The sequence below is a fragment of the Nannospalax galili genome, unplaced genomic scaffold (assembly GCF_000622305.1).
Source record: "Nannospalax galili isolate Female #2095 unplaced genomic scaffold, S.galili_v1.0 scaffold516, whole genome shotgun sequence".
NCBI classification, from domain to species: Eukaryota; Metazoa; Chordata; class Mammalia; order Rodentia; family Spalacidae; genus Nannospalax; species Nannospalax galili.
In genome coordinates, this window is record NW_008338260.1 from 321,156 (window position 1) to 346,786 (window position 25,631).

The 25,631-nt window shown below is 40.0% G+C and overlaps 1 protein-coding gene across 2 annotated transcripts in view; it reads right to left on the minus strand.

The window, feature by feature from the left end:
- The window catches only part of Esyt2 (extended synaptotagmin 2), a 100,642-nt gene that overhangs the window by 20,165 nt on the left and 54,846 nt on the right, over window positions 1-25,631 (minus strand). For both annotated transcript variants that reach the window (XM_029563491.1, XM_008833061.3), the window contains exons 9-15: window positions 23,532-23,708; window positions 21,994-22,076; window positions 19,656-19,704; window positions 18,372-18,461; window positions 17,879-17,974; window positions 8,913-8,987; window positions 8,067-8,153 (exon numbers count right to left, since the gene is read on the minus strand). In XM_029563491.1, the coding sequence (XP_029419351.1) occupies window positions 8,067-8,153; window positions 8,913-8,987; window positions 17,879-17,974; window positions 18,372-18,461; window positions 19,656-19,704; window positions 21,994-22,076; window positions 23,532-23,708 (657 nt within the window). The remainder of the gene's footprint in view (window positions 1-8,066; window positions 8,154-8,912; window positions 8,988-17,878; window positions 17,975-18,371; window positions 18,462-19,655; window positions 19,705-21,993; window positions 22,077-23,531; window positions 23,709-25,631) is intronic.

A 25,631-nucleotide genomic window follows, 5' to 3' on the forward strand; every position in this document is an offset into this window, starting at 1 on the left:
GGCCTTCAAGTTTAGTTCTGCTTCTTTTTTTGAACTTTATGTGTCTTTGTGGTTTACTTTTTGCGTATGAAGTGCTGGTTCGTCTAAGCTCCTGGTTCTCTCTTTTGATTTTATATTGTCGTGGCCGGATTGATTTTGTCTTCAGGAGTTCTGCGGTGGCCCAATTCCAATGTGGGTCAGAAGTTTTCAGACTTTCTCCTTAGGTCTGGATTCTTCTAAGAATGATTTTGGCCTCAGGAATTTGGGTGTTGGACTGACCTGAGATCCTGGCCGTGGCCATGCCACGCAGGTATGCAAAGGCAGATGGGGTGGGAATAAGCCCCAAGATTTCCCATGGAATGAATTGAGTAGCTGGGTTGTACTGGATGCAAAGGATCAGGGAGAGGCAAGGTAAGCCTCGGAGCCCCAGAAAGAGGCTGTCAGCCCCAGAAAGAGGCTGGCGCGTGTTGCAGGACCAGGGAAGCAGAGAGAGGAGAGGGTGGGGCCGGGTCAGAGGCAGCACTCCTGGGGCCCAAGGAAGGCACCAAGCCGGTTGGGTTAAAAGTGTCAGGAAGAAGCACTGGCTCCCCAGGTGTCTGGGGCCCCAAGACTAGGAATGGCATAGGGCTCAAGCTTGGAGTAGAGAACAGCGGGGGAGATGGAAGGGTGAGCGCAGCTGGGGGAGTCAAGGCGCGGAGGGCTGCGCGGTAGACTTACCCCAGGAGAGGCCTGAGGGCAGGAGCCCACACCTGTATCTTGTAGGCTACTGCTGATGTTTTCTTCTAACAGTTTCAGAGTTTCAGGTTCCACAACTAGATCTCTGATCCATTTGGAGTTGACTTCTGTGCAAGGTGATAGATAAAGGTCCAATTTCATCCTTCTACAGGTTCAGTTTTGCTAGCACATTTGTTGAACATGCTGTCTTTCCTTCATTGTGTTCTTGGTACCTTTGTCAAATATCATGTGGCTGAAATTGCATGCAATCACGTTTGGGTCTTCTATTATGTTCCTTGATTTATGTGTCTGTTTTTGTACCAGCACCATGTTTTTTTAATGACTATAGCTCTGTTATACAATTTGAGACCTGGTATGTTAATCCCTTCAGCATTGCTCTTTTACTCAAGATTGTTTTGGCTACCTGGGATCTTTTGTGATTCCATATGGAATTTTGGATTTTTTTTTCCCTAGTTCTGTGAAGAATGTCATGGGGATTTTGATTGGCATTGTACTGAATCTACAGATTGCTTTTGGTAGGATGGTCATTTTCCACAATATTAATTCTACCAATCCATGAACATAGGAGGTCTTTCCATCTCCTGGTGTCCTCAATCTCTTTCTTCAAAGATTTAAAATTTCATTGTAGAGATCTGTAATGTCTTTGGCTAGGCTTATTCTTGGATTTTTTTTTTTTTTTGAGGTTACAGTGAATGGGAGGAGCTCCATTAATGCTTTCTCTGATTGCTTGTTATTGGTATACTGAAAGTCTACTGGTTTTTGTAACCTGCCACTTTGCTGAAAGTGTTGGTCATTTCTAGAATTTTTTTGGTGGAATTTTTGGGATCTCTTATGCATATCATTTCATCTGCAAATAGGGATAATGTGACCTCTTCCTTTCCAATCCCTGCTTCTTTAATTTCATTCTCTTGCCATCATGCCTGAGTTTCTTAAGTTGTTGATTTTAAGCTTTATTGCATCATGGACTGATAGAATGCGTAGAATTATTTCAATTTTTTTGGGTATTTATTGAGGTTGGTTTTGTGCCCCAGTATGCGGTCAATTTTAGAGAAACTTCTATGAGCTGCTGAATAGAAAGTGTATTCTTTGGTGCTTGGGTGGACTATTCAGTAGATGCCTGTTAGGTCCATGTGATATAAGATGCCATTTAATTCAGGTATCTGTTTATTCTTTGTCCAATTGAGCCGTCTATTGGAGATAGTGGGGTATTGAAGTCCACTACTATTACTGAGTTGGGTTAATCTGTATTTTATAGTCTTCTAGCAATATTTTTATGAAATTGGGTTCACCAGAGTCTGGTGCAGAATATGTTCAGGATTGTGATATTTTCTTGGTCAGTTGACCCCTTGATCAGAATGAAGTGGCCCTCTTTATCTCTTCTGATTAGTTTTAGTTTACAGTCTATTTTGTCAGATTTAGAATTTTAACATCTTGTTTTGTAGCGTCATTTGCTTAGAATATTTTTTCCATCCTTTCACCCTAAGGTAGTTCCTATCCTTGAAAGAAAGGTGAATTTCTTGCAGACAACAAAAAGATGGATTTTGTTTCCTAATCCATTTCACTAGCCTGTGTCTTTTGACTGGGGAGTTGAGGCCATTGATATTTCAAGTTATTATTGAAAGATGTGTATTGGTTACTGTCATTTTAATATTTTTCTGTTCTTGGTCCTATTTTGTGTTTCCATAATTATGCCTTCATTGTTTTCTTTCTGGAACCTCTTGGGTATGGTCATTCCTATCCTCAGTCCTTTGTATAGCTCCGAGTAGTCTCCATAAGGTTGGTTTGGTGGACATGAATTGTCTTTTTAAAAAATATTTTATTATTATTATTATTATTTTATGTGTATGAGTGTATTGCCTGCATGTCACCCATATCGTGCAATGCCTTCAGAGGACAGAAGAGGTTGTCAGATCCCCTGGAACTGGAGTTACCGATTTGGAATTGAACCCAGGTCCTCTTCAAGAGCAGTCAGTGCTCTTAACCACTGAGCCATCTCTCCAGCCCTCTTTTTTTTTTTAAGGAAGATTTATTTTGGTATGATTCAGAAGGCTTCAGTTTGTTATAAAAGGATAGGCATGGCCCTCCTATGGTTTGAATCTGAAGTGTCTTCCACAAGCCTGTGTTCTGAATGCTTGATTTCTTGTTAGTGACACTATTTTGTGATGTTCTAGAAACTTTGGGAGGTGGGACCAAGTATATGGAAGTAGGCCAATGGGCCACTGAAGTTTATACCTGATCCCTCATTTAGGCCAGGCTCTCTGGATAACTGATATAAAGAGCTCTTGCTTGCACAAACATGAATTCTTTCAGCCTATTTGTGTCATGGAAAATTTGTCTTTCCCCTTTGACTATGATAGATAGTTTTGCTGGGTGAAGTATTCTGTGGTGGCAATATGGTCATTTAGAACCAGGAATATTTTGGTTCAGGCTCTTTTGGTTTTTATAGTTTGCACTGAAAAGTCAACTGTAATTCTGATGGGTTTTCCATCATATGTAACTTGTCTTTCTCTAGCTACTTTCAGTACCCTCTCTGTGTTCTGTACATTTAATGTTTTTACTATGATATGCCATGGGGAATTTCTGTTCTGGTCATGTCTAATTGGTGTTCTGTGTGCTTCTTCTATCTGTAGGTATGTCTTTCCTTAATTTGGAGATGTTTTCTTCTATAATTCTCTTGAAGATCTGGTTAATGCCATTGACCTAAGATTCTTTTCCTTCCTCTATGCCTATAGTGCATGGATGTAGGCTTTTCATGGTGTCCCACATTTTCTGTATGTTCCATTCCTATGTTTTGTTTTGTTTTTTAACCTTTCATATTCTTTGAGTGCAACTTTGTCATCCAGTCTTTATACTGTTTTCCATTTCATTCATTCTGCTTGTGAGGCTTTCTCCTGTCATTTTGAATTGACTTATTGGATTTTTCAATTTCATCTTCATTTCAGTTTGTGAGCAAAAATAGCATTCTGTGCTTTATCCTTAGCAAGACTGGATCTATGACTTGGAGGTTATAACTAAGATGCTGTCCCTTTCAAGAACTGATTCTTGCTGTTGCTGTGCCTGATTGGTCATCTCATATCTGATAATCTCTTCTCCCAGAGTGAGCTTCATTTGTTGTATGACTTGCTAGCAGAAACCAGTTTTGAGGCTATAACTTGTAGGCAAACTTACGAATGACAACAGACAGCAACAGAGGGCAAATGCCATCTGCTCACTGATAGTCTCTGAAGATGTTGTCATATCATTGAAGACAGCAATAGGGAGACTCCAGTTGACTACCAGGTTCCAGAGCACACACTCATGTCAGTCAGTGTGTTGATCTGTAATACTGCTGCCAAATGAGTCAGTCTTAAAACTAGCTTGTGTAAACCCTCAAATATTGTCGTCATATTTTTAAAAAATATTTATTATTTTTGTTTTATGTGTATACATGTATTGTCTGCATGTAGGTAAGTGCCCCTGTGTCATGCAATGTCCGCAGAGGTCGGATCCCCTGGAACTGGAGTTACAGACAGTTGTTAGCTGCTATGTGGGTGCTGGGATTCAAACCTGGTCTTCTACAAGAACAGCCAGTGTTCTTAACTGCTGAGCCATCTTCCAGCCTCCAAACTTGTCATTTTTTACAGTTGTTTTGACATAAATTTAAACCTGCATTTCCACGTGACTTTTAGTCCAGTTGTGAACTTACACAGAAAACTTATAATTTTAGTAAGCATTCCAGACATTGTAGAACCAGGAGATAGAGTTGGCATCTCAACATCATGAAATCTTCTAGTCCATAGGAACATTACATTGCTCTGTTTACTTGAGTAGTCTTTGACTTCTCTTAGCATGTTTAGTAGTTTTCTGTATTCAGTATAGGTCTTGTACATACATTGGACTTACTCTTAAGTATTTCATACTTTTTCATGATGTTGTAAATGGTCTTTTATTTTATTTCCATACTGAGGATTGAACACAGAGCATTGTACATGCTAGACAAGAGTTCTGCCACTGAGCTGTATTTACCAACCCTTAAATGGTTCTTAATCTGGTAGTTTCAGCTTTTCTACTAAGATAGACTGATTCCCCTGCGCCTGACCAGTTCTATTCTCTCTCCCCATACTGGCCCCCTTCCAGCCTTGGGCCTAGGTCCGCTCCTGCTCTTCTTACCTCAAACATCTGGCCTAGCCTCCTAACTCAGACCCCACCCACTGTGTCCTGATCCTCTACACTTAGACTAGCTGTATTCTCTAGCTTCAGGGCCCACACCTATTCTGCCTAGCTAGTTAGACCCTTCTCACGCTTTTCCCCACCCCAGCCTTAGCCCTACACCCCCCCCACCATCTTCCTGCCTGAAACCTCCTCACCAGCCTACCAGAACCCAGCAACTGGACCCCCATACCCCTGAATTCCCTTCAGTCCACCAGAGAGCACTTCACTAATCAGCTTGGAACCATCCTGTCCCACCAATAAAAACAACAAAGCAAGATCCTAAAGAACACACCAACTACCTATTAATACCTGAGCAGAAAGCAACCAAGCTACATCAACAATATAAAGAGAACCAAACTTCAACTAAACAAAGGTGGATTGGGATTTCAAATCAGACAAACAACCAACAAGAGAAATACATATGCCCAAAGACAGTGCAAAAACACAAATAGGAAAACCCGAGAGAATATGTCACCAACAAAACCCACCAGTCCTGTAGAAGTGTGCTACAACGAGAACCATCCAGAGGAACTCAGGATGCAGAATTTAAAAGAACAGTCATAAACATGAGCAAAGAACTTAGAGAACACACAGATAGATAACTCAAAGAACTCTAACAGGAGTTCTCACAACATTAATGGCTCTTAATCTTGTTTTATAGAAACAAGTCCCTAAACCAGTCCTTTGCTGACTTACAAATACTAAATATTTTCTCTACATAAACAGTATCTAAAAGTATGTAATGAATTTAGTAATTTCCAGTGATGGTCTTATCTGCACTAATAGCTGTTATTTATTTGAATTTGCTTTAAAAAATGGAGAACAAAATTTTGTAACTATTTGCACTTAAAGAATCAGAATTCTTAGCCGGGCGTGGTGGCACATGACTGTAGTCCCAGCACTTGGGAGGCAGAGGCAGGCGGATCTCTGTGAGTTCAAGGCCAGCCTGGTCTACATAGTGAGTTCCAGGACAGCTGGAGCCACAGGGAGACCCTGCTTCAAAAAGACCAAAAGAAAAAAAAAATAAGAATTCTTCACTTTTTTATAAGCTATTAACATACAACTTAGAATCTGATTTTCAGTATTAAAAAAGTATGTGCATATTTCATGCAGTATTTACATTAAGATGTTGTAATTTAATGCCAAGAAATTATTTAAATATTTACTTTGTGAAAGAAAGAGGCAAACAGAACCTCATCAAATCTTAATAACTTTTGGTTTTCCAAAGACACTGTTATAAATGAAAAATTAAACCACAGGTTGAGGGAAAATATCTGCAAAATATGTGTTCTAGTTTGCTTTCTATTGCTGTGATAAAACACTGACCAAAACCAACTTGGGAAGGAAAGGGCTTATTTCAGCTTACAACTCCCAGTCACAATCCATCACTGAGGAAAGCCAGGACAGGAACTCAAGGCAGGAACCTGACAGCAGGAACTGAAGCAGAGGCCAAGGAGGGATGCTGCTTACTGGCTATGTTTCCCTCAGGTTGCTCAGCTACTTTCCATAAACAGTCCAGGTCCACTTGCCTAGGGATGACACTGCCCACAGTGAGTTGAACCCTTCTGTATCAATTACCAATTAAGAGAATGCCTCACAGATATGGCTACAGGATAATCTGATGGAGGAAATTCCTAGTTACCTCTTCATGGGTATCTCTAGTTTGTGTAAAACTAACCGGCACAATATATTCAAAAAGATATGTTTGTACAGTGTGTTAACATGCCTTCCAGTTCATGATGAAGAAGACAAATAGCCTGACAGCAACAAAAAAGGCAAGAAAGTGAGTAAACATTTCAGTCCAGAGAGTGCACAGGGTCACAAGACACATAGAGGGACGCTGCTATAAAAGGGAGCTCTACAGCACATCAGCGCCCTGAATCCACCACAGCACACTAAGATTTGTCACCCCCACTAATGGGGGACATACCCCTAAACTACAGTGCATACATAAATAACTGTGGTAAAGATTACTTTATAAATTAAACACAGTGAGGGATGATGAACAACAGCCAATGAGCAGAATGACTCTAAACAATAACTACAATGAAAGTTGTGGGAACGTGATTTCTCTTTTGCATGTGCTCTTAAAATACCTTAATGTTCTATACTATATACAGCCACCTTGTGATGATGTGGCCTGCATTTTAGACCAACATTGAGCAGAGGTAGCTGAAACTGCAGAAGTAAACCAGATTTAAGGGGGGCTGGTATACTTCCCACCAACTAATGACAGAGAGTGCAACTCCCATACACTGCTGAGGCAATGTCAAATGACACCACCACCTTGGAAAACATTTACTGGTGTATTAAGTATACACCTGCCATACACTGCTCCTCTGCTATTTACCTAGCAGACATGAAGGCCTCTGGCCACACAAAGACATAAAAGTAAATACTCAGAGAAGATTTATTTATTATAGTATAAACAGGAAAGAATCGGTCTTTTATCAATCTTTTATTGACAAGAGAATGGATAAGCCAACTGTGGAACATCTAACCCATGGAATATTCCTCAGTACAAGGACAAGCTATACACATTGGACTTAAAAACCATTACATATTCAATTAAACAAGGGTCCAGAGGGGAAGAGAGAAACGGGTAGTGGGCAGCACTAGACTGAGAACTACTGGAGACTGATTGCTACTGGGTGAGGGAGAGTGTGCCTTACATACGATCTCTAGATGGACTGACTAGACTCCAGTGGATGAATTTACACTGAAGGCCATCTGGGTAGAAATGCTCGACTGGATAGCACTTAATTAACAAGTATGGCAGAATACATGAGGCCGGTGGGGGATAGGGGAGGCAGGCCTGGGGGAAGGGGGCCTAAATTTGATTAAGAACTGTTGAAGGAAATTACAAAAGCTCAATAAAAAATATTAAATTTAAAAATTACATACTGTATAATTTTCTTTCTATAAAATTCTAGAAAATGTGAACAGTAATTCACAGTGGTATGGCAGAAGGTAGATCTGTGTCTGTACAGGGAAGGGTGTAGGAAACATGAGTCACTGGGAGAACCAAGGAACATCTTTATTTTGATTGGAGTAATGGGTGTGTGTGTGTGAACTCATTCAATTGTACACTTTAAACATGCATAATTCAATATATATCAATTATATTTCAAAATGTAGGCTACAAAATACAAATAAAATACCTCAATTTCAAGGTCCTGGCGCTTGGGGTTGTGAATGAAGAAAGTGAAACTTTCCTCCCACACAGGTTCACTGGTTTTGTATCGAATCTGGAAGAAACAGCCCAAATAAGTCCTGTGGTATATTCTATGGAAAAGGATTACTGAGTCTGTGCCTACTCATTTAATGTATATACAAGCACAGGGTGATTAATTAAATTCAAAGACATAACTACTGAATATCTATTATTATCTTAAAATGTTCAAAAGATGGAAGATGGTCCAATGCTTTATGGCTACGTCAGGGAAAGCAGCTGACACAGAGCCCACGCCTACTTGCCCAGAGACCAAAACCATGTCTGCTTAGTCGTCTTCAGTTCTCTCCTCTTGGTGCGTGGCATGGTACTGCACATAGGCCTGCTTCTTAAAGGGTTAACAATGGAAATTGAACAACGGTGTGAAATTTTGAGTAATCCCTGAGTATTCTTTCCTCTGGTCAGAAAAGTACAACATATTACAATAGCAATCTCTTTTTTGAATTCTTGAACCTGTGGTTTGCTGAATTTTAAGTTAACTTTAAATAATTACTAAGTGCTTAGAAGAAATCTGGGAATTCATTCTACGCATTTCTCTATGACAGCAAGAAAAAGTACATGTATAGGGTATTTTTCAAGGTTATTTAAAAATAAGCAATGTATTTGTTATTAAGCAGCTGGTCATTTATGAAATGACTGTTTAAGGCAAAACTTTCTATGGAAAACAATGGTCTTGATGCCTACACAAGATACCTGGACACCATCTGCTGGCGACAGTGACAAATGTAGCTATGTGAAAACAGTCTCAGAAAGCAGTCAGATCTTAGTGCCTTACCTTACTCTCCTGAGCCTTGTGCCCGACTGACATTTGGACAAGAGGATTTGGGTTGCTGTTTACTTTCTTCCCTGACTATCCAAAAACAAAAGCAGACAAAATAAATAGACACATTTTGAAATGGGCTCCACTAAAGCGTCACCTCTATTTACTTCTGATTCTTCACACACAGGGAATCTGGGAACAATTAAAGTAAGAAAATGACAGCTGAGCACACCCCAAGCCACCATTATTTATTATTTCTACCATGAAACAAACGGAGAAAACTTCCATTCATACACTCTTTGTTTGTTTATTCACTTGAGACAGGGTGTGGCTATGCTGCCCTGCCTACTCTGGAACTCTTTGGCATGAGTGATTTTCCCACCTAAGTCTTACAAGTAGCTGTGACTAAAGGCACACTGCATTGTCAGGCTGCACACAATTTTGAAATTAAAAAAAAAAATTAAGCTACTTTGGGAAAGTTCAATCTTTTAAAATTTAAAACTTTAATGTTAACTATAGTTCCCCAAACTTATTTTATTTACTAGGATGGTGAAAAGACAGTAAGTGCAATGAATGGAAATAAAAAAATATGAAAGAAGGTAAAAGGAAATAATGGAAACCCAGAGCTTCAGCTACAGTACAGAATTACAAAGTTTCAGATACACAGTTCTGCACTTTTTTGTTGTAGCTGGTTTTGAGACTGGATACCCTTGTATTCCCATCTGGAATTTGATATATAGACCAGGCTGGCCTCTACCTCACAGAGATCCATCTGCCTGCCTCTGCCTTCTGAGTGCTGGGATTAAAGGCTAGCAGATCTGCACTTTTAATCTAGCATTCTCTGTTCAAGTAAACACAGTCAGACATCCAATCTTGGCTTACCATCTGCTAAGTAATTATGACCAGAAGAATAAATGTCAGATTAGAATTGCATGAAACTGAACAAATATAAATCTGATTTAACAATTTTTCAGAAATGAGAAAAGAACAAGAAGCACACTTTAGCAGACAGCTGGTAGAAACACAGTAAAACGTAACAGCTAAGTGACATGAGGTTTATTTATAACTCAGCCCCACAAGAAGATGCAGTTAAATATGTTAGTGTGAATTAATTAGAGGGTCACAAAAATGTTTTTTAGTTAAATAATTTTAGAGTCAATCCTTAACACTGTAGCAATGATATAAATAGGTGTCAAAATCATTTGATAATTCAAAAAATATGACTAACCCAAACCTACTGTGATAATCTATTTTCTGGCTCATCTTTTTGATGTGAATGAATTCTGCAAAATGAAATAAATACTGTTAAAAATATCAAAGCCATTGACAACTGTGACAGAGAAGACAGATTTCCCCCTCAATTCATTTCTCCTTTAATGTTAAGATTCCTACTCTGAGCTCAGCATAAGTCCTGTGGGGAGAAGGATGTCATCTCCACACCTTCCTCCACTAGGTTAGAAACTCAAGGAAGGTATTCCTTGCTTATTCCCTCCATGAGCATGAGGTAGAGTAGGGAGTCCCACACAGGCACAGGCCATGAAATCTGTCTTGCTTAAGTCACTGCTACTTTGGGTCTTTGATACAGAAGTTGAATTTATTTCTTAACTAATACTAATACTTCATCTCTGAAAATATGGCCATTCACTTTTGGGGATTTAATGCATCTATGAATTTGAGATCCCACCCCCCTTTCTAATATGTCTAAAAATGGAATGAAATTCATTATTAACATTATACCCTTGCTTTTGGGAAGCCTGCAGTTGCCACTGCCTTAATTTATTGTTTATATGTTTCTCTTTTATGTACATATGTAAACCATACACTAAAAAAAAAAATCTATGTTTATTCTAAGACTAAAATTTTAGGAGGTCAAAACTTAGTTGGCATTTGTGCAATGCCTGTAGAGACCAGTAGAGGGCGCTACAACTTCTGGAGCTGGCATTATGGATGGCTGTCAACTGTCATGTGGGTGCTAGTAATTGGACCCAGGTCCACCTCTCCAGCCCCTTAGCTGGCTTTTTATTTTTTGGTCTTTTTTGCTCTCCCTGTAGCCACTGTTAGCCTGGAACTCCCTATGTAGACCAGGCTGGCCTCAATCTCACAGAGATCCACCTGCCTCTGAGATTAAAGGCCAATCCCTGCTTGGCTGGCATTTTTATAATCTTTCAAGTAGTATATAAAATAAGGGTGTGACTTAACATGGGTGATATTTTAGAGTATATAAAATAAGGTTTTAAATCACCAAGTTTTCTGCAATGACACACCATTCAAACTGCACCAGCACAAGTCAAAGGTACAGTCTTTTAAGTTACACTGCTGAATTTAACCCTCAGCTCCTTCACTCTTGACTAATGAAACCTGTGTTTTATCCACCTGAGCCCCAGGTCCCATGTCCGCAAAATGGGCACAATATCATTTCTAGAACTACTTGTCAAGTAAATGAGTGAATGTGTTAAGCATGACAATTATGACACACCTATTTACCTACCTATTATGCACTTTCCTCCCTGTATGCAGAGTGGATTGATTTCCTTGGGGTCATACTACTGAGCAGCCTGACCTTAGAGTCTTCCTTCCTGACCTTTGTGCTCTGCTGGCCAACAAGGCAGCAAAGAGCACCACTACAGGTCCCTTCAGGGTGCTGGCGGGAGCAGGTGCTTCAGTCATGTGTTGACCAGCACTCTCAGGGTTTGATTCACCACTAAACTACATTGTGCCTCCTCAGTACAGGTCATAGCAGGGTTTACAAATATAGTGTTAGAAAACAGTCATGACCAGTCTTCCTCATTTTGGAAATTTAACTTATTTTGCTAGATGAAGCTAGTTGAAATATTCCAATTTCTCTGGGATTTTCTTAGACAATTATATTCAAAATGCTCCCTCCTCCCCCTGTATTTAAGCCTAAAAAGTTTAGAGAAGTTACAGAAACAAAACATTATAAAAGAAAACTTTTAACAATTTAGCCAGAGAACATAGGCTATTATCATTGATAACAAGTGGAGCTTAGTTTTCAATATACCTCATTTGATGAAATTTAAACCTGCAAAGATCTATCACCAAAGCCCACAGCACCAAAGCCATAAGGTGTTGATCCAGAGAGGCCCTACTCAACATACTGGAAGAGGCAATTTCTTCAGTGCGCACTCATAGTTTGCAAGGTGCATCTTTCAATCATATGAAAACTTGGTCAAGATCGTAATAGAACTTTTAGACCATCATTTTCACAAATTCGAATCCAAACAAAATACAGTATTTCAACTGCTTCAGAGATTGAAAGAATTATAATGTATCATATTGGGACTTTGTAAATTTCACTTTGGTTGATATAATTTACAAATTCTTGGATAACAAGAGTAGGATCTCCTCCATTGGACAATCAATTATTAATTACAGTGGGAGAAACCTGCCCACCCACTTAGGACAGCCAAAGTACCATCTCTTTCAATATGCCTTGATTAGCACTGAGGCCTCAAGGGAACACTTCTTTTACCTTTAAAGCTCTCTTAACTGCAGACTTCTTCAAGACACCGGGGTTAAAGTCTAATGGGTTACTCTTTCAGGTCCGAAGAAAATGAATATACCAAGGGTTAGTAAGAACATGCAATGAGGAATTATGTAATGTTAATGACACAAAAGTTCATGAGAATAAACAAATGCTTAAACCAGACCAAGAATTATACAAGCAGCTAAATTTGCCTTTATGATCCAGATTAATCTCAAAAATGAAGACTTCCTCATCCTCCGTAACTCTTACCCTTCCAGTTCTGAGCTTTGGGCTTCGCAAAATCTAAGAGTGAGACTTGAGGAAAGGCTGTTTACCATCTTTTGCCTGAACCCTCTAATGTCACCACAGTTAGTGGTTTTATCTGAAGCACAGTAGTGGTCATGCTGCCCATAGCACTGGAGCCTGTCCCACCTGCTATCCCCTCAGAGACCTGCCTTTTTGGTATAGCACCATCCAGAGACAGAGTCTGCTTTACATGCACCCTCTCACACTTCCCAAGTGTGCCAACCAAGTGGCACAGGCCAACAAGGACATCTTGAGTTTCTCCTAACTTTAAATACATTCTACTGTTACAGGTTTTATGTGTTACTAACTGAATTTCTTCAGATAATTGTTTTCTCACTCTCAAATAGACGAGACTAAATTGTTTTGGAAGCTCCTTCCAGGACCAATATTTGAGGGTAAAGATTTTTATCATTTTAGTTTCAGACAGCTCACAGGACTCTCCAAAGACCCAGAACACACTGCTTCTATCTCTGGATGGAGCCTGGATGAGGCATTCCCTAACAGCTTCCAGAAATGGATCATGGTTCAGAGTGAGCCTGACTGATGCTCTCCAATACCACAAGGACCTTTTCTGAAGCTCACATTAAACGGATATAGCTGAACAAAACGTGCTTGTTATTCTAACATGCATCAATAACCAGGAATCAAGGAGAGGAGCTGCAGTGTGGATTAGGTGTGGAAGAGCAGCTATGTGAGGTCACAGTTACTACACAGTCTGGGGGTGAGACAGATCACTGAAATACTTGGGGCAGATTTCTGAATGAGGCTCAGAAGCTGGGCACCATATACTCCTGGGCCTCTCACAATCAATAGAGGCATTGGCACTTGAACTTTTTTTTTTCCCACCAAGAACCATGGGTTGGGAACATAGCTCACTTGAGAGTGCTTACCTAGCATTCAGGAAGCCCTGAGTTCAATTCCCACTACCTCATCAACCAGGAATGGTGGTATATGCCTGTGAACCCAACACTCTGAAGTATAGGCAGAATGATCAGAAGTTCAAGGGTCATCCTCAGCTATATAGAGTTTCATGGGATAAATGAGACCCTGTCTCAAAAAAAGGAAAAAGGTAAAATAACCTGTAAAGCATCCTTTCCCCTAAGGCTCTGCTCAATGATAGGTATTAATTACATGGTGGTATTCTTACGTTTAAGGTAGGCATAATGTAAATATCACTCACCTCAGATAACATAATATAATAACGAGTTCTGAGATCTCTTGTCTCAGTCACTTAGGTCCTTTGTGTTGTCATTTCCTAATCTGTTAAATGACCATAATGGTCTAGGGATTAAATGAGATGCATATGTAGAGTCCTTATGGCCTGTGTGGCTACTGCAAAGTGCTCAATAAGCACAGGTTATGAAGCAAGCCCAAGATTCTAAAGCTGCCATAATCAGAAAACAGCCTAACTGTTGAGGCTGAAGCTGAGGGATGGCAAAGTTCTAGTCTACACTAAAAAGAAATCATTTCCAGTACAGAAGAGAATCCACGGAGTGGAAATTGAAGGTGCTTTGAATAGGTGGAAACTTAGACAACCACGGACTGTAGTCATTTAAAAAAAGCTTTTCACACACAAGTAATGGCCTTTGCCTGTAGAGAAAGATGAGAAAGCTGATATGACTTTACATTTCAAACCTGTGGGAAAAAAGGTACCCCACAAAATATTTTAATATGGTGCAGATATCCTAATCATAAAACACAATGTGACTTTGACAGTGAACTTAAAGAATTGATTTAGAGAACCCAATGATATCACAGGCTAAATGCTACAAAGCACCTTAACAATCTGACTAATGGAAGCTTAAAGTTACTTCTAAAAAGTGAAGAATATGCAGCCATTATTATTACCTTTTTACTCTTTTTTTTTTTTAAGACTGGCTTTCAAGATTGAGGCAGGAAATACTCCTGTATTAGCCTCCAGAGTACAGGGATTACAGGCTGGCACCACCAGATGGCTTCTTTGTGATATTTAAAAATGGCCTTAAGCAAGAATGAGTGCCCAGAGTTAGGGAGACCAAGGTACCACTTAATACTCGTGTGATCTGCCTGTCCTTCAGGGCACTGATTTTCCTTGTTTATAAAAATAGGGCCAAATACCTAAATTTTTTAAATAACATTTATTATTTTTATTTTATGTGTATGAGTGTATTGCCTGCATGTATGTAAGCGCACCTGCATTGTGCAATGTGTGTAAAGGTCAGAAGATGGTGTCAGATCCTCTGGAGCTGGAGTTATGGATGGTTGTTAGCTGCTATGTGGGTGCTAGGATTTGAAATGAGCTCCTCTACAAGAGCAGTCAGTGCTCTTAACTGCTGAGCCATCTCTCCAGCCCAAATATCTAGTTTTTACAGTACAGTTCTCCATAGTCCTCTTCTTAGAAATAAGAATAACCTGAGGGTGTATATGTTATATCTTTGAAAACAGAAACTACAAAAATGCAAAGACTGTCACCATTAGATTCAAAGGGTAAGTAGACCATAGGAATCTCACTAATTATGGTACAAATCTTAAAAAGTGACTTTCTAGATGAATTAGTAGACTACTAAATTGTAGTGGTTTTATCTGACCCAAGAGCAAGTGAGTCCAGTAGCCACTAGACCACCCAGAAAAGCACCAGGAGTGGAGGTCTCAGACAGGTGATTCCAGCAGTTATGAAGAGATTGAAACAAAATGTCCAATTACTCACTCCAAATCACAAACCCACTGTAGCTTTCTTCTCCTCTTCCACAAGCTCTGGCTAGGCCATGTAGCAGAGGCAGGCTCTCATAGAGATGTGACTCCTGGCTGCATGTGACCATATCTGGTGACAGAGTGGACTAGGTGGTATGGACTGGAACAGTCCAAGTTCTAATGCTGCTGTACTTGGTCAGGGGGAAAAAGATTTAGCAAAGTTTTGTGAAATTTAAAGCAATGTTTACATCTCTTGTTGAGATGAATTACAAGATCAATTTTCTATTTATGGCTTCATTTCTCCCTCAGAGGAGCACTTATTACATTTTATGGACCAGCAGCAGTAGAGTTAGTTCAGGTTAGTTCATGTCACCTCAGATGCACTCGCAACATCACAACAGCATGACATTTGATGAAACCAGTACAAAATGAAGACATGGTAAGTGAAGTCATGCAAGAAAATGGAAATAACATGCGCATCATTCCAACGAATAGACTGCACAGAAGTTCCAGGCCACACGTGGGCAGTCTTCACTGAACACAGAAAAAGGAGCTGGAGGACTCACAAATAGTGCTCTATAGACTGAGGTAGTATTCTCACAAAACACTAGTCCCGACGCTCGCCTCTCTTTTAAGTAGCCACACCCAAAGTTTCCCTCGAAGATACTCTTAGAAAAGTGGAGACAGGAAGAGAAAGCAAGAACGGTGGATTGTGGTCAGTGGGCACGCACCAGAAGCACAAATAAACAGGGGTGCAGGAGAGTCAAAGGATCCCAGGCCACACAGGGGACCGGCCAGCAAAGCCTCCAGATTAACACCAACAATCAACAGAATGGCGGCTCTGTGGATCCTCTGCCTCTGATCAGCCATGGCACATTCCATGCGCAAAGAGCAGCACATTCCCTGTCTATTGTGCTTATGTGACATTATCTAAATTTCAAATTAATGTGACAAAACACAAGCCTGTACAGAGAAGCCTAATCCTTTCTTCCAGTTCATCAATTCTTTTCTATATCCTAAAATACGCAACAATTCATTTCTTTTTATTTTATTTTTTTACAGTCATTTATTGGGAAGGGAGGTGCTTTTTAAATTTTAAATTTATTGGGAGGGGAGGTATCACTGTACACACATGGAGGTCAGAGGGCAGCCTGCAGGAGTCAGTTCTCTCTTTCCACCACATGTGTTTGGGGAATTGAGCACAGCTTGTCAGGCCTGACTGCAAGTGCCTTTACCAACTCGGGCATTTCAAAGGTCCAACAAATTCACTTCTATCAGGCATTATAAAACATTGCAACATTTTCTAACAAACATTACTGTGGTCAAAAGCAGAAATCTCTACTGTGTGAGAAATTCTACAAAAAGGTTAAATGATAATGAAGTAGATTTTCTCAAACTGGAATCATAACAGGTAAGGTCACAGACTTTAGATTGAAAAACCAGCCAAAAGGTTAAGGTAAAAACTTTAAGAAGAATGAAAGAATTTACAAAGTTAATAATCAGCCAAGGAACCTTCATTGAAAGAGTACAAGTACTGGCCGTTACATACCTCAAAGAGACTACATCCTCCTATTGCAAAATGCTCCACCCCTTCAGATGTTAACTTGTATACACAAAGTACATTTACTTCAGTTTTGTAGCAAAGCCCAAGTAAACGTACAATTTTCAAAAACTAAAAGGTATTAAATGATGCAGTTTTACAAACCATCAGGAACCACAATCTACCTCAATGAGGTGTACTCTCCTGGATGGAAGTTTAAGAGAGAATTTTGAAAAGGGCAAGTGAAGTGCTTCTTTGCTCTTTTGTCTGGAGACTATTCACAAATGTACTTATGTGACAGAGCATTTACTTAATGGAGGAAAAATTATGCAATGGGCCATCTTGAAAAGACTCTACTTAGAGCAGTGTTCTTTCTTTCAACAAAACTGACTGTTGACACAATGAAATAGAGAACTACTTCTGGTGAGCAAGCATATGGACACCCAGAAAGTTACTCAATAATATAACATTTATAACGAGAACATTACCCTAGCTAACAAGGTTTAAAGCATGATGGTGGAAGATCATCCTATCCCTCCAAAACAATCTAGTGTAAACAAATAAGGCACATACTTTTAGGCAGCATAGTATTATCTGGCATTGTCTCTTTGTTCTGTTGGAAGCATCCAAGGTCAGCACCTGAAGGTCAGCACACCTACCTGGTGGCACCATCCTGTACATTTAGCCCCAATGACAGTCACAGCTCAGCAGTTCATGCACTGCTGTGGTAGAGCTAAGATGTGTTTAGGGTTTGTGATCAAAGCTACTGCACTTATTCCCCATTCCAAGAAGGGACAAGTTCCACCTTTAGGCAACTAACTTATAATTAGAGATAAATATTATGTGCAAAGCAAATGCTAACTTATGCCTCTCTGCACTGCCAGACAGGAGCAGGTGACATGCTGTAGTTGAACAAAGCAGTAATTCCCAAGCAAAAAAAAAAAAAAAACCCACCCACGGAGTTAGCACTGTGTTACCTACCGGAAGGTTCCTTGCAGAATCCAAATATAAGATCAGCAGTGCAGATGAAAGACCATCATTAGCTTGGTCTTTGTCAGCTCTGATGTCTGCCAGCACCTACAAGGAAAGAAAAAGGTATCAGCAGGCTGTGTCCATGTGAGTGCACACTGTTTCTATCTATGCTCAAGGAAATAAAAGACATAAACAAATACACAGCGGACCAAGAATGAGATATCTTCCAAATGAAAAAACTATCATTCCACACAAGTCAGTGAAAATAAAGCAGTCAGATAATGTGTGGCCCTCCAAATCCCCATGCTGAGGCAAGCATGAAATCTGAAGATCTCATAGAACAGGAACAATGACCTATACATCTTATGCACACATGTTTTCTGATACTACTGTAGTGACTTATGACATAATAATCAAAATTACTGGAATAATTTTTCTTAAACAAGTACCAACACAAAGAGACTGGTCCTAGTTATCAGGAGTGGGTGATGCTGCACAGCACCTTGTCGAGGTTTGACGCATCCGGCATCAGTGTGAGCCACTCGAGTTTCAAGTGCAGCTTTCCTTTGGGAACCTCATCCAAGGTAAACCACTGAAGAGAAAGTGTTTAAGTTCAGCAAAAAGTTTTCCTGAATCAAGAATTTCAATTAAATTCAATCTACAAAGTTACAAGTTGCTCACTGACTCTAAAACCAACAGTTCTTACTCAGCACTGAAGGGCTGCACTTGTCATTTGGCTTATGTCTCATGTTCCAAGGTGATGGTGGGGGCCAGGGCTGGCCAGAGACCATGTTCAAAGATCCATCTGTCCTAACAAAGCCCCTGAGAAGTAGTGAGCACTATCATCACACACAGGTTCAAGTGTTCAGTCTAGTACTAACAAGGCTTCTGTGTGCAGGGTCACACGGCACTAAGAGGCAAGCAGAGTACAACACTGATCCCCAGATACAGAACGGCAGGCTCAAGGAAGTTAACCTCTGTTTTTATTCATTGCTATATACCACTTAATAAAAATAGTGTGTAGTTTTTCCACTTAAAAGTCACAAAACAAAGATGACCTCCTCCCCTAACATTCATTGTTAAAAGAGGACTGCCACAAAGCAGGATTCTGTCTATTCTGTCCAACGCTGTGCTCACTGCCTGGCACCTAACAGATGTACAAGAAACACTGAAATGGATGGCAAGTACTCATGAGGAAAGAGTGTTGTTCTGAAAGCAACAAAACCCCAACATTGATTTGGTCAATCAGGCTTCACTTACTGAAGTCTCACCAATCTTTTTGAAGCCATCATACATTTTTCCTTTACGTATTTTTAAATTTTTCTGGCATTATGGATCACTCTCCCTGCATGAAATGGTGTCTTCTTATTGCAAATTCTTACTGCATTTACAGGTATCTTTATGTTCTGACAGCAATGTGCACCTCTGCTAAGCAGTCTAATACGGTGAAACTTTCTATTACGGTGAGCATCTTATACCCCTCTGTCCTAATTCCTGCAAGGCACACAATCTGTCTGAAATAGTTAGTTTTACATGTTGTGCTCATTCACAATCTGTCCTGTGGTGCTGGGAATCAGACCCAGGTCTCGCACATGCTAAACAAGCACATTACCACTGAGCTATGCTCTTACATCTGTAACATTTATGAAGCAATGCTGTTCATACAACATAAACCAGAATTCCCACACTGGGTAGGTGGGTAATAGCAGTGGGTCACAACTCCCCTGGCATACAGGAGGTACTCACATAATGTTTATGAAATGGACCAAAGTCAGAGAAAACTTACTTCATCTAAAAGGCGCTCCTTCTCAACTTCAATAAGATCAATCATAAGACTATAGGAATAACAACACAAAAAACTTTAGAACACAGAAATATACTTCTTTCAACTAAAATAACTTACGCATTTTTCCATAAGAATGTACTCTAGAAATGCAGCAAAATGTTACACAATTTGCCATGAAACAGGTTGCTCTTCCCAAGGTTTCTTCCAATGTATGCCCAAGAATGTCAAGAGAAGTAAAAATATGGCTGATTTTCTGAGGTCTGAATATTGAGCAAACAGCTAGGCCACAGCTGACAAGTTTTTTTTCTTTCCCATGTATATGTGTGTGTGGTGTGCACATATGTACATGTGTTTACATGTGTGTGGGTGTACATGTGTCTGTGGTGTATATGCAACATGTGTCTGTGTGGAGGCCTGAGGCTAACTTCAGGAATCGTCATCAATCACTTTCCACCATGGGCTCCCATGCCCATCCAGCACTGATATATGTTCTGGGGATCTGAGCTCCAGTCCTCATGCTTACATGGCAAGTGCTTTATGCACTGAGCCATCTCCCTAGCCCCAGCTGACAAGCTCTTCCTCATATTCCAGGACTCATATAAGCTCTCCCTTGGTGCTACTACCCATCACTGTGGACTCAGTTAACTGCATACTGAATGTTAATTCCAACTTTTCATCCTTGCTCCAGGGTTCTAAACTCACACTGTATCAAGTCCCTTAGCAAGTCTGAGAGAAGTTCTACTTCCTCCAAACAATCCTATTTCAGCTCAAAGAATGGCATCATCTCCATAGGAGCCAGAAACGACTAAGATGGGATGATTCTACTGGTTCTTCTTTTTTTGGGGGGGGGGTCTTTTTGAGACAGGGTCTTCCTGGAGCCCCAGTTGGCCTGGAACTTCCTATGTAGTCCAGGCTAGCCTCAATCTCACAGAGGCCTGCCTCCGCCTCCCGAATACTGGGACTAAAGACGTGCACCACCATGACTGGCCCTACTCTACTCTACTTCTTAATATATACTCCTTTCTGTCTCTACAACCTAGGTCTAAGTGTGAACTCTCACAACTCAACCCTAGCCAATGACAACAGGCTCCTAATTGATCTCCTAGACTCAAATCTACATGCAGATTTTACTACAGTACATGTTTGATTGGATCACTTTCCTGTTCCTACTTAAGTTGTCTGTGTATGCAGTCACAGATTCTGAAGTCACAGCATATCACACAGGTCTTAGGGCCACTCCTGATGAGGCTTAAACCTTTACAATGCCATTTACTTCGCCATCTTTTTTTCCTAAAATAAATTCAGTTAAATAACCTAACCAGGTAGAAATGTATTAGGTGTATGTATATATTATATGTGCAGATATGTGTGCAAATCTGTGTGTGTAGGCCAGAGGACAACCTTGGATTTTGTTCCTCAGGTACTGTCCACCTTGTTTTCTTGAGATAGGTTACCTCACTGACCTGGAGCTCATCAAGTATATTAGGTGGGCTGGCCTGTGAGTCCTAGGGACCCACATGTCTCTCTGCCTCCTCAGTGTTGGGATTATAAGCATGTGTCATTACACCCATTCTGGGTTTTTTGCACATGTTCTAGGACTAGAACTCAGGTCCTTATGCTTGCAATGTGAGCACTTTACCCACTAAGTTACTCAGCACCAGAAATATATAATTATTTTTAGATTTATTTTTATTATTTTATGTGTATGTGTGTGTCTGTGTGAGTGAATGCCATGTGTATGCAAATACACACTGAGGCCAGAAGGGAATGTCAGGACCTTTGAAGCTGAAGTTACAAGCAGTTGTGAGCTGCCTTATATAGACGCTGGGAACTGAATTCATGTCCTCTGGGAGAACAGCAAGTGCTCTTAACCGCTGAGCCATCTCTCCAGTCCCAGAAATGTATTTTTAAAGCTCATTTTTTTCAGCTGTGTTAGTTCTTCAATTGAAATAAACAAATCAATATTTATTGTAGTAATATGTGGGCACAATGTAAATGACTATCCTAGCAAAGTGAAAAGGCTTAAAGTTAAACCCACACTTAGAGTCTGGAAGGAAGTGTCCATAAGAATCCCATGCACTAGGGTGGCTCTGTACATAGCCAGTGGGTCCTCTAGTTTGCTTATATCTAATTGCTTTGGTATAACTAGCCCTAGGGCTAGTGATTACTGTGATGGGCAATTGAATTTTTTTAGTAATAAAAATGCTTTAGGAAATATATGGTAAAATAAATGTCATATCTAAAAGCCATTTTAAAATGTGTATATTTAAATAAATGAATTTTAAAGCTTGCATCTGTGAAGAGTGATTAGAAGGGTGTTCCTCTGCTCTGTCTTTACCTTCCTAAGAAATCATCCTTGTCTGGATCTTCATCAAAGAGCTCAATCTCCAATTCTTGTCCAGGGTGTTCATAGACTAAGGCCTGAAAATTAATGGTTAGTAGTTACTGCATTATTATCATCGCAGTCATCCACTAAGTATGATGATTATAACAAATGCATGTACTTTTCTCTAGCAGTAAGCAGTTTTTAAAGCACATTTTCTTATTGTCAGACCACACGTACTTCTCCATGACTGGGCCATTCTAAAATACTTGTCCATAGAGTAAGTCTGCTCAGCTTGTTTCGGGTTATCTGAATTCCATCTCAGTGGGTCAAGCACAAATCCCTGAAACAAGGTGGCAGTGAGGTCACCCACAGGTCTCTCTAAGGCCTCACGCAGAGTGAAGATGTAGTACATAATGCCCCCAAGCTCTCAAGTGGCTCCATTTAGATGCTACCCTTGAACAAGTGCAAGTTATCTACTTAGCATTTAGAGCATAAGGAATTGATAAGATGAGGGTGACCAAGGATGGAGGCGGCAAGCAGGAGAGGTATAAACTGTACTACTATTCTGAAGAACCCTGTCCTTAGAAAACCTGTAACTTCTGGTTAAACAATTTTACTTTAAGGAGCTATATATGGGAGAAACTGGGCCAAGTGAAGGAAAATACATTCACATTACACTTACAGAGCACTGGTTATGATTCTGTACTTAGTAGCCCAGGCCCAGGTAAAGAAGTTCAGTGGACTAGCTACTAAAATTCAGGTAGATCCTGCTGGGTGTGTTGAACACCTATAATCCCAGCACTTGGGAGGCTGAGGCAAGAGTATCATCAGTTCCAGAATAGCCTGAGCTACAAAGAAAAATGTGTCTCACAAAAAGAAAACATAACAAAATGAAATAAAAACAAATAACATAAAGCAAAAGGAAACAAAATAAAGCAAAACCAAGTCATGTAGATATCTGTCTATTCACTGACATACAAAGATGTCCAGATATAGTAAATGAGAAGTTTATAAAAAGGTATATTCTCACTTTTGTGTTTATGTGTTTTAACTACTTATAATATTTTATAATTAGAAAAGGTTATTTACATTAAGAAAAATATATTGCTATTATTCATTATGGTAGCTTTATATAAAATTAAAGAATCTATGTGTTCACATGACAAGAATGCTTTGCAGAGGGAAAAGAAGTAAAATGTTATTTTTAAAGATGGGAAATTAGGGGCTGGAGAGATGGCTCAGTGGTTCCAAGCACTAACTGCTCTTGCAGAGGACCCGGGTTCCATTCCTAGCACCCACACAGTGGCTACGAACCGTCCTTAATTCCAGTTCCAGAGGAATCCAAAACCCTCTTCTGACCTCCGCAGCACTGCATGACATGGGTGTACTCACATACATGCAGGCAATACACTCATACACATCAAAAAAAAAAAAAAAAAAAAAGATGGGAAATTAAGGCCAAAAAACCCTTAAATAATAGCCCAAGTTAGCCACACTTTTGAATGGCAGGCCTAGAATCAGACTGCACACAACGGGGCACAATGGCTTACCTCATACACCTCACTCCACTTTGGACTAAGGTTCTCTTTGATGACTTTGCTTTGAAAGATTTGGTTGCCCACTCGGATAATTCCGTAGGGGTCTGACTTTCCCTTGACAAGGCCTTTAAGGTAAGTGTCCTTTCCCTGAAGATCCTGAGCTTCAATAAAATGTATCCTTAGAACACCCTGAAAAGAAGAATAAATTACCTAAACTATTTGCTGGCTCATTTATGGAGAATGGAAGATAGCTATGTGGAGGTGCCAAGGGAACAAAAACTTTGTTCACATACAGTGTATACCCCAGCAGTGACTGTGACAGCAGTCACAGTGTAACAAGTGCTCAGAAAACAAGTATTAAGAAAAAAGGACAATGTCATCCCACTAGATAGTGGTGCTGTTTGATGGCTTAAAGGCGCTTCAGTAGACTATGTGAGTCAAATAGAGACCTGCAGAGAGCCATTCTGGCAGAGTGAGCACCAACTGTAGAGGTCCCAAGACAGCAGTATGCTTATCTCCAGGAAGCCAGTAACACAGGGCCATGAGGCTCATCAAAAATGTCTACACTCTGTTACTAAGTAATAATTAACATGACAGGGTGTATCAGACCTGCTACTAAAAATCCTCAAAGGCAGTAAGCATGTCACTCAACTTTTAGAACAATCCTGTGCAGCGCTGTCATTAGGCTTATTTTATAGAGGAGGACACTGAATCTCTGAAATATGTATGATTCATCAGCAATAAACAGTCCTTCTTAGAAGCTGTTTTATTGATAGAAGAAAAAAATTTACTCATATTTCTTTCACAGCAAACAAAGGTGGTAAAGTTTAGTAGGGTAATATTCTCCCTCCAAAAGCTTAAATTAAAACATTATAGGACAATATTCCTGACTTGGGATCAGCACAAAGCAAACATCTCTACAGATGAATACACTTAAGAAAACATTACAAGATTCTTGTATTTTCATATGGTTACAGCTGAGATGATCTGGCTATATCTTTCTGCAACATTGGCTTTAAGTCCATGGGATAATTTAGGGCAGCAGGATCCAGGTTGGGTCTAATGTTTCCTTGTATCCAGGGCACAAAAGAGATTCCTGTATCTTAAGGAAAAAATATTCTTTTCTTATATGTAGCATCTTATCAAATCTGTTGAATGCCAACAACATAATTTTGGCAGCGAATTAAATGGGGTGTGTTATTCTTTTAAAAAATGAAGAAACTGAAGATGTAGGTTAGTTGCAGAGCACCTGCCTAGGATGCATGAGGCCCTGGATTTGAGCCTCAGCACCAAAGGGAGGAAGGAAGGGAGAATGACTATATAGATATATTCATGCATGCTGATTTGTATTTTGTTACTGGAATCTAAATCAGAAAATATGAAGAACATCAAGGCAATGCTACCGCCACTAAGGGAAATAAAACTGAAACCAGCACACCCAGTAAGGAGTACCAGCTCACTTCCTGTTTTAGTTAACTAAACTGTCTGAAATGTATCAGTACTACTTCTTACTGCAGAAAATCCCTGGTGGCACTGCTTCCTTGACCACATGGATCCACATGCAGTGGCTGACAACATGACCAGAGAAAAGGCTTTAGAGTCACTGTCTTTGCATACAGTGTTCTGTTTACTCAAGGTCACTCCAACTGTCTGTGATAGCTCTGTGTGCCAAGTACTATCCACATTTTATAGATGCTGAAATTGAGGCCAAGCCACACCCAGTCACATGTAACAAACACCACCTAGTTCAAGAGTTCTGCTCTTTCCATTTTGTTTAGTTCAGCTATATATTAAGTAATATATAGCTCCAGAGATAATCATATTCCAATTCCTGAGAGAAAACTTGCAAACGTCATCAAAATTCTCATCATATTGGGGCTAGAGAGATGGCTCAGTGGTTAAGAACACTGGCTGTTCTTCTAGGGGACCAGATTCGAATCCCAGCACCCACATGGCAGCTAACAACTGTCTGTAACTCCAGTTCCAGGGGATTCGAGAGCTTCTTCAGTCATCAGGCATCGCACGACATGGGTACACTTAACCCACGCAGGCAATACACAGATACACATAAAATAAAAAAGTAAATTCTTGTATCAACAGTCTCATCTCGCT